At 62.9% G+C, this 13001-nt stretch overlaps 6 protein-coding genes across 6 annotated transcripts; 1 reads left to right on the top strand and 5 right to left on the bottom strand.

Annotated features, from left to right (window-relative positions):
• Positions 1–6: 6 nt before the first annotated feature.
• Positions 7–1577, bottom strand: LOC62_03G003601 (uncharacterized protein; the record flags this gene model as incomplete). Its single annotated transcript, XM_062770138.1, has 4 exons — positions 7–102; positions 142–218; positions 263–1315; positions 1358–1577. 4 exons carry the CDS (start codon positions 1575–1577, stop codon positions 31–33), a joined length of 1422 nt encoding a protein of 473 aa, XP_062626122.1. The 3' UTR covers positions 7–30.
• A 187-nt stretch (positions 1578–1764) lies between these two features.
• On the top strand, positions 1765–4837 carry CG4848 (Conserved oligomeric Golgi complex subunit 1; the record flags this gene model as incomplete). Its single annotated transcript, XM_062770137.1, has 6 exons — positions 1765–2155; positions 2234–2463; positions 2501–2610; positions 2646–4059; positions 4098–4513; positions 4550–4837. The coding sequence occupies exons 1-6, from the start codon at positions 1776–1778 to the stop codon at positions 4835–4837; spliced, it is 2838 nt and encodes a 945-aa protein (XP_062626121.1). The 5' UTR covers positions 1765–1775.
• Positions 4838–4863: 26 nt separating this feature from the next.
• On the bottom strand, positions 4864–5665 carry CGI121 (EKC/KEOPS complex subunit). Its single transcript, XM_062770136.1, has 3 exons — positions 5448–5665; positions 5058–5405; positions 4864–5020 (listed from the first exon to the last, which is right to left on the bottom strand). Exons 1-3 carry the CDS (start codon positions 5628–5630, stop codon positions 4919–4921), a joined length of 633 nt encoding a protein of 210 aa, XP_062626120.1. The 5' UTR covers positions 5631–5665; the 3' UTR covers positions 4864–4918.
• Positions 5666–5853: 188 nt separating this feature from the next.
• Positions 5854–7191, bottom strand: rfc2 (Replication factor C subunit 2; the record flags this gene model as incomplete). Its single annotated transcript, XM_062770135.1, has 7 exons — positions 5854–6197; positions 6235–6355; positions 6402–6522; positions 6561–6836; positions 6874–6953; positions 6997–7075; positions 7124–7191. 7 exons carry the CDS (start codon positions 7189–7191, stop codon positions 5854–5856), a joined length of 1089 nt encoding a protein of 362 aa, XP_062626119.1.
• Positions 7192–7676: 485 nt separating this feature from the next.
• SPAC1039.04_1 (putative transporter) lies at positions 7677–9371 on the bottom strand (the record flags this gene model as incomplete). The annotated part of the gene is made up of 3 exons (XM_062770134.1): positions 7677–9023; positions 9061–9170; positions 9218–9371. 3 exons carry the CDS (start codon positions 9369–9371, stop codon positions 7677–7679), a joined length of 1611 nt encoding a protein of 536 aa, XP_062626118.1.
• A 693-nt stretch (positions 9372–10064) lies between these two features.
• FFUJ_12242_0 (Fujikurins efflux protein) lies at positions 10065–12667 on the bottom strand. Its single transcript, XM_062770133.1, has 7 exons — positions 12257–12667; positions 12144–12216; positions 11935–12071; positions 11699–11899; positions 11030–11210; positions 10580–10977; positions 10065–10471 (listed from the first exon to the last, which is right to left on the bottom strand). The coding sequence occupies exons 1-7, from the start codon at positions 12552–12554 to the stop codon at positions 10194–10196; spliced, it is 1566 nt and encodes a 521-aa protein (XP_062626117.1). The 5' UTR covers positions 12555–12667; the 3' UTR covers positions 10065–10193.
• Positions 12668–13001: the final 334 nt, after the last annotated feature.

The raw sequence follows: 13001 nt of genomic DNA, 5'->3' as shown, positions 1-13001 counted from the left end.
ATGCGGTGTGGGTGGGGCTGGGCGTGGGACTCAGGCGCCGGTCGGAGCCACGAGAGGGGCGAAGACGGTGGCGTTGAGGGAGAGGAGTGTGGCGAACTCGGTCTAGCCAGTTAGTGACGAACGCACGTCAACTGGACATACACTTCTGACAGAGGGCACCTCGGCCCCGACTTCGGCAAACACGTCCCGCACTAGGCCCTGGATACGGAGCGACGAGTCTGGCGTGTCAGCTGAGTACAGCAGGTATCTACATCTGACTCACCGATAGCCTCGGGGCCATCGAGGCCAAAGTCACGCTCGCGGATCTGCACCCAAAGACGAGAAAGCACGTCGAGGATCTGCCCGCGCCAGCGCGCGACGCGGCCAGTGGACCGCAGCGTGCGCAGCAGAACCAGCAGCGCGTGCGCGTTTGCTTCGAAATGGGGCAGCTGGGCTGAAGAGGGAGAGTACTGCAATGGCTCGAGCAGGGCGGGCACGATGCTCTTGAGCCACCGCGCGATGCCTGTCCCGAGGACGCCACACAGCGTCTCGAGCGTGGCAGCGACGTTGATTAACACCGCCCGTCCCTCGGCCCCGCTCGGCGCGTACGCCCAGCCCGAGACGAGCGCCTTGTCGACGATGTCGGAGAGCGCGTCGGCGCGTGCCTTGCTGTCCAGGTGGGCCACGAGGGACAGCGTCACGGGCAACACGTGTGGCAGTGGGGCCGAGTGGAGGGAGAGCGAGTGGACGAGGCTCTTGACGAACAGTGCGTCCAGCCCGCGCCGGCGTAGCTCGTCGGCGGGGATAGCGCCGACCCACCCGGACAGGACCCACGCGCCGCGGTCGCGCCAGGCCGGCTCCCAGTCGTCCATGAGCACGAGGGTCGGCGGGAGGACGAGCCCGAGGCGCCTGTCGAGCAGGCTACCGGGGAGGGAGACAGCGCACCACCGGAGCGCGTTGTGGCTCCCCCACCCTTGCGCGCTCTTGAACGCCTGCGACTCGTGCATGTCCCCCATGGCGCCGTCGCCGCCTGCTGCGCGCTGCCGGGCGCGAGTGTCAGCGAGGTGCGGGTGCGGCGAGAAGAGCGGGCGGAGGTTATGTTCGAGTATGTGGCACGCGACCTCGGGCGTGTTGTTCGTGCCCGCTGCGATGGCGTCGACGAGGGATACAAGCGCGGGCGAGGTCCACACATCGACACCGTGCAGGCGCACGACGTCGGACAGGATGTCGGACTGCTCGGGGAGGGGGACGGCAGGCCACAGGGGATGCTCTGTCCCCGAGTGGATGTGGCGCAGGAGCTGTTCGGCATGCGCGCGATACTCTTCCGCTAGGTCGGCTGAGCGCGTTAGTTGACGAGACGGTGGTTCGGACAACTCACGCCGCGGCTCGTTCAAGTACGACGGGAGGAGGTCGTCCGGCAGCGCCAGCCGCGCAGAGAGCGCCTTGAGCGTCGACGCCAGCTCCTGCGCACTGTTGGCCCGCACCGGCTCGACGAGCAGCGTCGACGTTGTCGCGTTCGCGTCCGTCACGTCCTCTATTATCGGCTCGTCTTGCCTCTGGGCCGGTGGCGAGTCGGGGACCTCTTCGATGATTGCCATGGTGTGGGTGGTGTGATGCGGAAAGCGAGGGAACAAGTCGAGCTCGACTTGTCAACAGCGAGCGACGATGAGGGAATTACTTTCCCACGGTCGACCACACCGTTGCCCACGCCGAGACGTGGCCGTGGCCGTGGCCGATATCATCACGACGACGGCAACAGCAGCATCAACGACCATACACCCCCCCACGACCTCGCCATGTCCGCCCGCCCCGCGCCCCGGCGGCCGTCGAGCAGCTCCATCGCCTCGGGATCGCGGCAGGGCCTCGGGCGCGGGTTCCCCCACCCGTACCCCCATCCACACGGCAGCTCGGCGAGCAGCGTTGCGCCGCGGCTTGCGCGCCGCACGTCGGGCCTCTCAGCAGTCAAGGATACCGACTCGGCGTCCGCCTCGAGCGCGAGCATCCCCCGCCGCTTTCGGGCGGCGGCCGCCGCTGGATCAGGCGACGACGCGAACTGGGCGGGCATCGAGCCGGACGACGTGTTCCGCCGCTTGCCGGTCGGCGAGGTGCGCCGCGTCGAGGGCAAGATGCGCGCCGACGCACTCAACAAGCAGTCCGAGCTGCGGTCCATGGTTGGGTAAGTGGGGCTGGAGGGATGGGAAGAGGATGGAGGTGCAGGCAGGCAGGCAGGCAGGCAGCTAACCAACCCCCGCAGCACCCGCTATCGCGACCTCTTGACCTCGGCATCGCAGATCACATCCCTCCACTCGTCCTCCCTCCGCCTGAGCTCCAGCCTCAAGACGGTCGCTGCGGCATGCGCGAACCCCACCGAGCTGCCGCCGACGGATGGTGCCAGCGCGGACAAGGACGAGGCAGAGGACGAGGACGTCGGGAGCATGCTGCCCGTCGCTGCGCACCTCAAGCTGCTGCTCGACGCTCCAGAGGGTGGGTGCGCCGAGGTTCTCGCTCGCTAACCCGCCAGCCCTCTACTCGTACCTCGCGCACCACTCGTATCTCAACGCCGCGTTCCTATGGCTCTTGAGCCGTGTCGTCAAGGAAGGGCTGACCGCCATGCCGGATGATGTCAAGGGGGTGGGTTATGCTTCTCGACGTCGCTAACCCCGCAGCCATATGTCCCGCTCCTGCAGAAGCAGTGGGAAGCCCTCCTTCCCTTCCGATCACAGATCGTGCAGCGCGCCACGGCATCGCTGCGCTCACGCGAAGCAGTCGACACCAAGACGCTGAGCGACACCACCCTCGCTATCGTCCTTCTCGACTCCCTGCCCATCCCTGACGCGCTTGATCTGTACCTCTCCCAGCGGCTCAAGGCGCTCAAGGACCACCTGGTCCACGCACCGCCAACAGGGAACCGCAAGCGGAGCAACTCCAAGGTCGGGGCGGCGGCTGCCGCTCGCGGTGCAGCGCAGCAGCGCGATTCCATCGCCCACGTCCTTTCCGACGCGATCAAGTGCCTTCTCGACGCAGTCGACCATGCACGCGATGTGTTCGAGCCCAAGCGCAAGATATCTGGGAATGAGAGTATCATCGCCGAGGCGATCCGCCTGGTGCAGAATGGCGAGGACCTCCCGCCCACCCACCCCTCTGGTATCATCCGCCGCGTGTCCACCCACCGCAAGACGCGCATGGCGTCCATCTCCCTGCCGCTCCCGCCGGCGAACCACACTGCTCTCGGCGGCGGTGGGCCACCAGTGTCCACACCGCGTATCCTGCAGGCCCTCCCCTCCTCCCAGATCCTGCTCCGCTACCTCCCCTCCGGCGTCACTGGCTTCACGCCATTCATCGCTCCGTCGTCCGAGCCCGAGCTGTCCAAGAAGCTCGACGCGTGGCAGACGTCTGCGATCCAGCTTCTGCGCCAGTCGGTGCCGTCGTGGCTCGCAGAATTGCAGTCGGTTTCTGACGTCTGGGCCGTGCGCTCGGCCATTGGCGACCTGCTCGGCGACTCGGCGTTTGAGCAGCAAATATCTCAGGCTCTGGAGGCCGAGTGGGGTGCGCGCGTCCAGACCATCTGGACGGCCAAGCTCGACGCTCTGATCAAGAACGCCGAGTCGACGCTGCGGATTGCGAGCGAGAAGATCCGGGCGGGCGAGGAGTCTCTCGACAACGACCCGGAAAAGTTCATCTTCTCCGACATCACCTTCCCACCAGCACCGGTGTCGAGCATTGGTGCCGCAACCAACTCGACGGCGTTCACCACCTTCTTGTCGACTGTGCACAAGCGAGCTAGCTTCCGCACGCCTCTGCTCGACTCGGTGCTCACTGTCCTCGAGTCTGCAGCATCCGACCTCAAGGCGGATCTCGCAGGCCTGCCAGAGACGTTCTACGGCGAGTACCGCACCAAGGTGGCCACTGCGCTCGATGCGTTTGTCAACTCGCTCGGCGACGTCCTCGCGGCTGTTGGCGGCCACCGTGACGCCACTGGAAGCGTCGAGGCTGAACTTTTCGTTGGCCGTGTCGCGCTCTACGTCGTGCACACGTCGCCCTTCCTCACTGACCTGACTGGCGACACTGGCGTTGATCTCTGTAGGTGTCTAGCCCACGTGCTTCTGCTAACCGACCAGCTGCGATCAAGACCGAGCTCATGGAGATCCACGAGTCGTCGACCAACCAGTGGCAGGAGAAGATTGTCGCCGCGCAGGTGGCGTCCCTCCACCCTCTGTTTGCCGAGCACCGCGGTGCCGACGAGATTAGAGCGTCGTGGCAGGGGCCTCACCCCACACAGCCATCAGTGCTCCTCGTCGAGGCCCTCACCGACCTCGTCAAGGGTGTGCGCAAGCTGGGTATCCCGCCAACAACAAATGTGCAGATCGTGCCCAACTTGTTGGCGGCTTTCACGACGGAGGTGCGCGCCCTCGAGGGCTGGAGAAGAGAGGGCGACGAGGCTGTCGCGCAGGCGGCTCTCGACCTCGGCTTCCTGACCCTCCTCAAGGGCGACGATGTGGGCAAGGACGACGTGGTGAACAAGCTTCTCGCAAGGGTGGGTTGGCCTGTACGCTTCTTTGCTAACCATCAGTTGCCACCATCACTAGCCGAGTTCAAGTCGACGCTTCCCGCGATTCTGCTCGAGTCGCTGCGACGCACCCAGCTCGTGCTCGGCCCGCTAATAGGGCACCTCGTGCGGCCATCAGGCTCCAAGCCCGCCGGACGCGCAGCCGGCGCGGACGCACGCAACGCCGCGCTGCTCCGCCTCGGCGCGCCTGCACTGGCTGCACGCGGTGCTGGCGTCGGCGCAGACTTTAAAAGCCCGATCGCGGTCGCCAAGCCCGCGAAGCGGTTTGGCCTGCTCTCCATCGTGGCGTAGGGCTAGTACGGGACTATCTACAATATGCATGGCGGGTTATCATGATGCGGGGTATGGAGGTGTGCGTGCGTTGCCGCGGGGCTAGGTGACGTGCTTGATCGCGACGGTGTTGACGACCGCGGCGACCTTGCGCTGGGCCACGTTGTCGACTTTGAGCTGGTTCATCTCTCCGAGCTTGTACACCTGGCGCGGTCAGCCCACCACCTCTAGCACCACGCACCTTGTCCACGCGCGCCCAGTCGATCTTGGAGACCTCGTCGAGCGCATCAAGCGGCACCAGCTCGCCATCAACAACAGCAGCAATGGCGTCATACACCTCCTTCTGGGCACTGCCCTCAGCCGCAAACTTGACCACGGCGAGGCGCGTCGTCGCGTCGCCGACACCGTGGCGGCGGATCGCGTCCGTGATGTTATTGTTTGGGCTCAGCGCCATGAGCACCTCGGAATGGAGGTTATGCGAGCGGGTCTTGGGCTCTGGCGGGGCGGGGAGGGAGGCGCGCGCGTCGGATGGCAAGGAGGTCAGAAGGGCAGCGAGGGCGCCGCTGAGGAGGTGCTCCTTCGACACGAGCTGCGGGGGTCAGGCATGTACACGGCGCGCGGGAGAACGCACCAGCCCAGCCTCGATAAAGGCAAAATCTACGGCCGCCCGCGCCGCGTCCCCCTCCGCGCCGGTCGCTGTTGCCGCCGCTACCAGCCGCCGCCTGATCTCGGGCGCGTTCGTCACGTTCTCAAAGTACGCTACGTGCAGCGTGCGGACGTTGGGCGGGAAGTGCGCGAGCGTGTACGTTTCCATTGTGGTTGTGGGTGGAGCGGTGGAGGGAGGCAGAGAGCCGATGAAGTTGTGACTCATGTCATCGTCAGGAGTGAGAAGTCGTGAACAATTTGGTTCCGTGAGTCGTCATGACTTCGATGACTTCGGGACGATGAACGGCACGCTTCAGCCGGCTTCGCCGCCGCTCTTGACTCCTGACAATGCACGCCGCATACAGATAATATACATCGCCCACGCTACAACCCTACGCCTTGCTCAGCGCGTCCTTGATGCGCAGGGCGGCCTCGAAGAGCTGCAGCTCCTCGTCGCCGCCCTCGCACAGCGCCTTGTCGCACTCGGCGATCGCGATCGCGACGTTGGACTTGGCCACGGTCGGGATAGTCGCGAGCGGGATGATGGCGTCGTGGATCTGCTCGAGGAGCTGGCCGGCAGACCAGCCTTCCCGGCCGACGCGGCGCACCTCGGCGCGCAGGCCCTCAAAGCCGCCTGCTGCGAGGGCGGGGTTGAGGCCCTCGCCTGGCTCGACACCCATTGCGCGCAGGAGGCTGTGAATCACGTCGTCGGGAACCACGCCCGAGATCTCGTGCACTGGGGTGTGAGCTAAGGCGAGGAGGAGGCAGCTCACCAGAGATGGCGTTAATGGGCGTTGGGGGCTCGCTCGCGGAATGCAAGCGCTGTGCTGTCTGGAGGTAGGTGATGGCCTTGCGGAGGTCACCGCCGGAGAGCTTGAGGATGAGCTCGAGGACCTGTAGTGTCAGCGCTGGAGTGCGAGATCGAGCTTAGCGCACGCACTCCTGGCTCAATCTGAACGTTCTCCGCCTGCGCAATCATCTCTATCCGCGCCTGCGAGCTGTCGGCAGCGAGGGGTCGGAAGCGGAACTTGGAGCAACGCGAGGCGAGGGGCTCGATGATCCTGGGGTGTCAGCTTACGTCCTGCCATACACAGCTCACCTCGTGACGTAGTTGCAGACGAGACAGAATCGCGTGATACGCGAGTACGTCTCCATGATACGACGGAGCGCGCTCTGCGCGTCCTGCGTCATGCTGTCCGCCTCGTCGAGGATGATGAGCTTGTACGGCGGGCAGGGGTACTCCTTGCCGTCGGACGACACACCGGCGTTGCGCGGCGTCTCACGCGCAAATGTCTTGATCTTCTCGCGCACGACGCTGATGCCGCGCTCGTCGGACGCGTTGAGCTCGAGCACGCGCGAGCGGAACAGGTCGGGGCTGGTGTGAGCTGGGGAGGCAGGAGGGGTTGACTCACCCGAAGAGCTGGCGCGCGAGCGCGAGGATCGTGGACGTCTTGCCTGTACCCGGTGGGCCGTAGAACAGCATGTGCGGGAGCTGCGCGTGAGCTAAGTCCTGCCGTGAAATCCGGGTAGCTCACATTTGTGCTGGCCAAGGCCTTGCGCAACACGGCAACCGTGTTCTCCTGCGACGAGACGTCGTCGATTGTCTTCGGGCGGCTGGGCGCGTCAGCTGGGGTTCCGGGGCCAGACAGCTCCACGCACTACTTCTCAATCCATGGCTGGAGGCGGTTCTCCTGCGCTGCTTGTGGGCGCTGTCCCAGTGTCGTTGCCATTGCTTTTGTGATGCGAGTGTGAAGCGATGGGAGGAAGAGGAGGAGGAAAGTCAAACAGGTCGGCTGCCGCGGTTGAATCACCTTCGAAATGGTGGAGGCTGAGCGCGCGAGCGCGACGCGTCGGTCACGTGGCTCAGGGAGGGAACGTGGCACTCGCGTGGAGACGTCATCGTCCGCCCTTTGCGCCTTTGCGCGCCTTTGCGAGCTCTGCCTGCTGCGTTGCCTTCTGCGTCACGCATGCATCGCCCTTGGAGGCTGGTCGACTGAGATACAGGCAGTGCGGACATAAACTGGGAACACAAGGTGTGTCTTGGGCGAATGTGGCCTAGAGGCGTCCCGTCATAAGGCGATATCTCGAGCATCCTCCCCAAGCTCCCCAAGTCGTTGTTACCAAGATGCATTCATGCCTCCGACCTTTCCCGTTGATACAATAGTAAACCCGCACTCCCAGTATCACCATAATAGATGCAACGTTATCCCATTCCCTAAGGGTGCCAGCGGAAGCCGGGGTGTTTCCAGTCGAGATCCTGAATCTGCTTCTCCGTCATGCCTTGGAGCTTCTCATCAGGGTCGACGCGGTCGCGGCGCTTGTTGTCGTACGTGAGCCACATGAGAAGGACAATGCAGAGGAGGAACATTGTCGACGAAGTGCCCAGGTTGAGGCCGTTTCCAATGGGGTAGTTTGGTCCGTCGAAGGGCAAGAAGGCCCAGGTCGAGACGAGGCCACCAATGTTTCCGAACATGACCGTCGTGCCGATCGCTGCAGAGCGTGCCGTGTCCGAAAGGGTGTTGGCTGACGCCTGCGCGTTGCAGAGAGGGCCAAAAGTGAAGGCGCCGGAAGCGATGAGGAAGGTGGCACCATACCTCGCATGCGTGTTCTTCGTCGCCAGGAAGATGATGTAACCGATCATGACCAGCGGGGCCGATCCGATCATGTACACGAGGCGGCGGTTCGTCTTCATAGCGAGCCAGGGGACAACCACGACGAAGCAAGCGCCGACCACGTACGGCGGCACGGTCCAGAGCTGCTTGCGGATGGTCGTGGCCTTGGGGTAGATGGTCGCGATGATGGTAGGGAGGAAGAAGCCGAGGCCCTGGACGGTGATGTTGTCGAGGAAGAAGATGGCCGAGTCCATGAGGGTGTTGGGGTTGAAGATACCGCGGAGGATCTTGGGGGTATCGAGCTTGTCGAGAACTTCGGACGTTCCGACGTTCTCCGACTTGACGCGGGCGATGGCGAGAGCCTTCTCCTCCTCTGTGAGCCAGCGGGCAGTCTCCGGGCGGTCGGTGAGGGTGAAGTACGACATGATGGACAGGCCGATGGTGATGATGCCCTCGATGAGGAAGATCTGCTGCCACGTGTGGACCTTTCCGATTCCGTTGAGCTTGAGGATGCCAGAGGCGAGGAGGCCGCCGAAAGCCCCGGCAAGCGGCGCCATGACAATGTACAGGCCGAGGCGGAAGCCGAGCTCGTGCTTGCGGTACCACCTAGACATGTAGTAGGCGATACCGGGCAGCATACCGGCCTCGAACATGCCCAAGAGGAAGCGCACCGCGGCGGCGTTGGAGAAGTTGGTCACAAAGGCAGTGATCATGGAGAAAACCTGCGACGGTGAGCGCTGCCCAGGTGAAACAATGCCACTTACACCAAAGCCCAGCGAGATAAACGGGATCCACTTGCCCGGACCAAAGTACTTGCAGCACAAGTTCGAGGGGATCTCGAATACAATGTAGCTGATGTAAAAGCACGTGAGCAAAATGTTAAATTGATAGCCGTGGAGCTTGAGGTCTTTCTCGAAGCCGGCGAGGCGAGCGTTGCCGATGTTGGCGCGCTGAGGTGTGAGACGAGGCCGGGTGCCACAAACTCACGTCGATGAAGCAAAAGAGGTACAGGATCGACACGGTGGGCACGATGCACCAGTCAATCTTGCGCACGAGCCGGCGCTCGGCCTCGGCGTCGAACTGGAACAGCGGGTTGCCTGACATGAGCTGTGGACCCGCGGCAACCGCCACCCGCCTCACTCACCATGGGCGTCGGTCGCCACGTGTCCCGCGGCGGCGAGGTCGTCAACCTTGTCGCCGACCTCGACGTGCGCGACCTTGGACAGGTCCTTCTCGGTGCTGGACATGGAGTGGGCGGCGGAAGCGAGCTCTGCTGCCGAATGCTTCTTGTCGAACATGTGTGTGTGTGGGTGTGAAGGTTTGTCTTATATCCAGCGGAAGATCAAGCTCAGTCTGGAATGAAGTCTGGACTGGTGTCTTGCGACTGGAATGTAGCCAAGTTATAAGCATCAGAGCCACAGTACGAGCTCGTTGCTCCACGTACATGTCTGCTGCTCGCCGGACTCGGCGGCCCCAGACTGGGGTCCCGCGGCGGGGGCAGGCCACAACGCGTCCCAGATTTCGCATAGGGTTTGTGATCGCGCACTAAACCTCTTGGCATGATATCCAAGGTCAGGGCCTCCGACAGCGCACCACGAATGCATGGATGCCGCCACTCGGCATGGCTTCACCCGCAGAATGACATCGATTCGGGCTGTGGAAATACGATCCCCGCGTCGACGGCGATTCGGCCGTCGCGATGCCGTGTGGTTTTCACGACACGTGATGACCTGTGGCGGCGTCAGACACCGCAGCTGTGATTGTTTTCCAACGTTTGATTCGCCTGCAGCAGCGGGTTGCAACTTGCATCCGAGGGCATACTGCGGTGCCGAACGCCACAGGCTTGCCCACCGGAATGTCTGTGGAGTTGCGGCGTCTTGTTCGAGCTGCGGTGATGACAGAAGAGAGGTGGGACGTGGCACTGACTACTTCACTGTCAGCGATCTGGGTGCTCCCATCCCCTACAGCAACCAACACTGAATGCAAGAATGTAACACTATATGCCTATAACCTGTATGCCTGCACGTCTGTATGCACAGTGTATGCAAAGATGGCCCACTTGTCCCCACGTCCTGAGTCTCCCACGTCCTGTGTGGAGACCCACACTCACCCCCGCCGCCTCATCGACCAGCTCGGCTTGTAATCCGGTGTGGGTGACTAGCTTCGTTGATCCGGTTCCCCGCCTCAAGCCCTACAGCAGTCGCGGTGCTTGGCAATGTCTCCTCCCACACACATTGGGCCGGCTCTGGACTTTTGTTTGGCGTCGGAGTAGGGTTCCGCCTGTTGCGGATAATCACAGTAAGGCGGGGAAGGATGACCAGAATGCCCGACAACAACGCGCATGCACCACACCAGATGCCGGCGTACGTCCACTTGTCTTTGCCCACCGAGATGAGCTCTGTTGACGAGTTAGTGTTGTTCGGATTTAGAACAAGCGGGCCGCCGGAGATTAGATGTCCAGCCAGGGGTGCTGCCACAACACCCCACCCCCAGCACCACTACTCACCTCCAGTGATGACGGGCCCGATGAGCGACGGCACGGACAAGCACGAGATGAGCATTCCGATGCGCATGCCCACTTCCTCGACAGGGGAAATGGACGCGGTGGCCGACCCTATGAGGGCAAACCAGGATCCAGACACCCATCCGTAGGTCACTAGGCCGATGACGGTCGGCGCTGTGCCAATCCCTGGCGGCGTCCAGAAGGCAAACAATACCACAGCGGTGCTAAAGCCGATGGATCCAAAGACATACCACACGCCAATGCGGTCGGCCAGAACTCCAGAAGCGAGTCGCCCCACGACTGAACCGGCGCCCGCCATGGCGATGGCGTATTGCCCAATGTGATCTGGGACGTTGTTGGACGCCGCATACGGTAGGGCGTGGAAGAAGGGTGAGAGGATGCTGTGAGGGGTTAGAAGTGCGGTTGGGGTGAAGCTGTGGGATCGCTGCTCACTTCATTCCGTACATCATGGCGCCAACCACGAGGAAAGTGTACCGCACGTCTTTCCACGGCTTCTTCATGTCGCTGAATGGAGGCGGCGTGCGTGGCGGCAGCCTCGCCCTCATGAAGAAGACGGAGGGGAGCATGAGCACTACGTTGATCCCCATCACGATGAGCATGGTGTCGCGGTACGCTGAGGTGTTTAGCTGAGCCGAGGCTGGGGGGTCGGGTTGTGGGGCCGGAGTGTGGAGTGGGGTCGCGGTGGCCCCGTCTCCCATCCCATCATCATCATCTCAATCTCCCAGTTCCCCGCATTCCCAAGAGACTACGGCCGATGATACGGCGCGAATCTTACGCCCGTGTCCGTGAAGGCAGAGCAGAGGCACCTCAGCCTCAGAGAGGCGACTTTCGCGTCCTCGGCCACTTCCGGGCGCCGCACTACACACGACGTTCCGCAGCCTCCCCGATGAGCTGGGATTGCACATCTCCGATAGACGCCCACGCGGGGCAGTCGTTCAGGCCTGGACCACAGCCCAGGGAGCCCCATCCACCAACCTGCGCGATTGGGTTGGCCTCCAAACAAGCTTCCCCACCAGCACACGCCACCCTTGCGACTCTTCCCCCACCCAGAGAAGCCTTGCTCAACCCCACACCCCAGGTACACACGGAGACCCCACTCACACATTCGGTTGAACAAGTTCTCAATCAGGATCGGATAGACCACACCGCCGAGGCCACCGCCGCCGACGATTATGGCAAGTGCCGTTGATCGTCTCTTGAGGAACCAGTGCGCGGCAACGGCGTTGGCAGGCGCGTACACACATGACGCTGCGACACCAAACATGATGTTGCTGAGCAGGAGCTGGTAGTACTTGTACGAGACTATTGTCAGCGCCGTCGTGTGCCGGCCGACTCACAAGCCATGCCGCAGATGGCGGCGGCTGTCCCCACAAGACCGGAGATTGTGAGCACCCGCGCACCATGGACGTCAAAGTATCGGCCGGTTATGATGGCCAGACCGAACTCGACGAGCGTTTGGATCGAACCCTGCCATCTGAGCTTGTATCAGCCGTGCTCCGTGCGCTGCGTGGCGTCGCGTCGCGCAGCGTCGGTGATTCCGACTCACGCTACGTCCGATTTTGAGTAGGCCTTGAGCTGGTTCTGGAGCCAGTAGGCCTGGAGCTGTCCGTTGGCGTTCACTGCGGCGTGAGCGGTGTGTTCGCGGGGGTAGCTACTCACTGAAGCCGAAGACGGCGAAGAGGAGGAGCACGCTGCTGGCCACGACGGACCATGCCTGGAAGCCGCCATCCGGAGGCGGGCCGATGTCGTTCTCGTCGGAGGTGGTGGGCGCTGCGGCCTCACCGCCCGCATCCACTACGTCCTTCTCCTTCTCCTGTGGGCAGGTGCCGGCGTCTAACCGCTCGGTCGAAGTTGTTTGTTTCACGTCAGCCAGGATGCCGATCGGTGTTGTTGCCTGAACCGATGGAGCCGAGCCTGCCGCGGTGTGCTCGTCTGCTACTCCTCCTGCTGCTGCCATGTCGCTACTGTGCTCGGAGGGACAGTATTCCTTGGCTGCGTGTACACCGATCGACTATAAGGTGCCCAAGGTCATGGAGTGGTGGAAGGCAAGTAGTGGTGAGAAAGTGTCCAAGCTGCGGAGTCTCGAGTCGGGTTGTCCAAGGGTTGCTCCCATCAATGTTGCCAACATTGGTCGGCGTAGCGCGATGGTTGCTCTGGTAAGCGCGCGTCAAGTTTCGGTGGCTCGTATCGGGGCATGTCCGGCGGCGGAATTTGCCCGGAGCAATGCGACGAGGCCGTAATCTTGCTCTTTCGGCGTCTTCAGGCGTCCTTTGTTGCTCGGATAGGTTGTATGCTTGCTGTTGGCCATCGAGCCAGGCCTTGATCTGCGTGCAAGCCCATCGTGCATGGAACACGAGCTCCAAGCTTGGAGTGGAGGGTGCTGAGCACAGCCGGAATAGGCCGA

Source organism: Vanrija pseudolonga, chromosome 3 (genome assembly GCF_020906515.1).
Source record: "Vanrija pseudolonga chromosome 3, complete sequence".
NCBI lineage: Eukaryota > Fungi > Basidiomycota > Tremellomycetes > Trichosporonales > Trichosporonaceae > Vanrija > Vanrija pseudolonga.
This window is presented reverse-complemented; position numbering and strand designations above follow the sequence as displayed.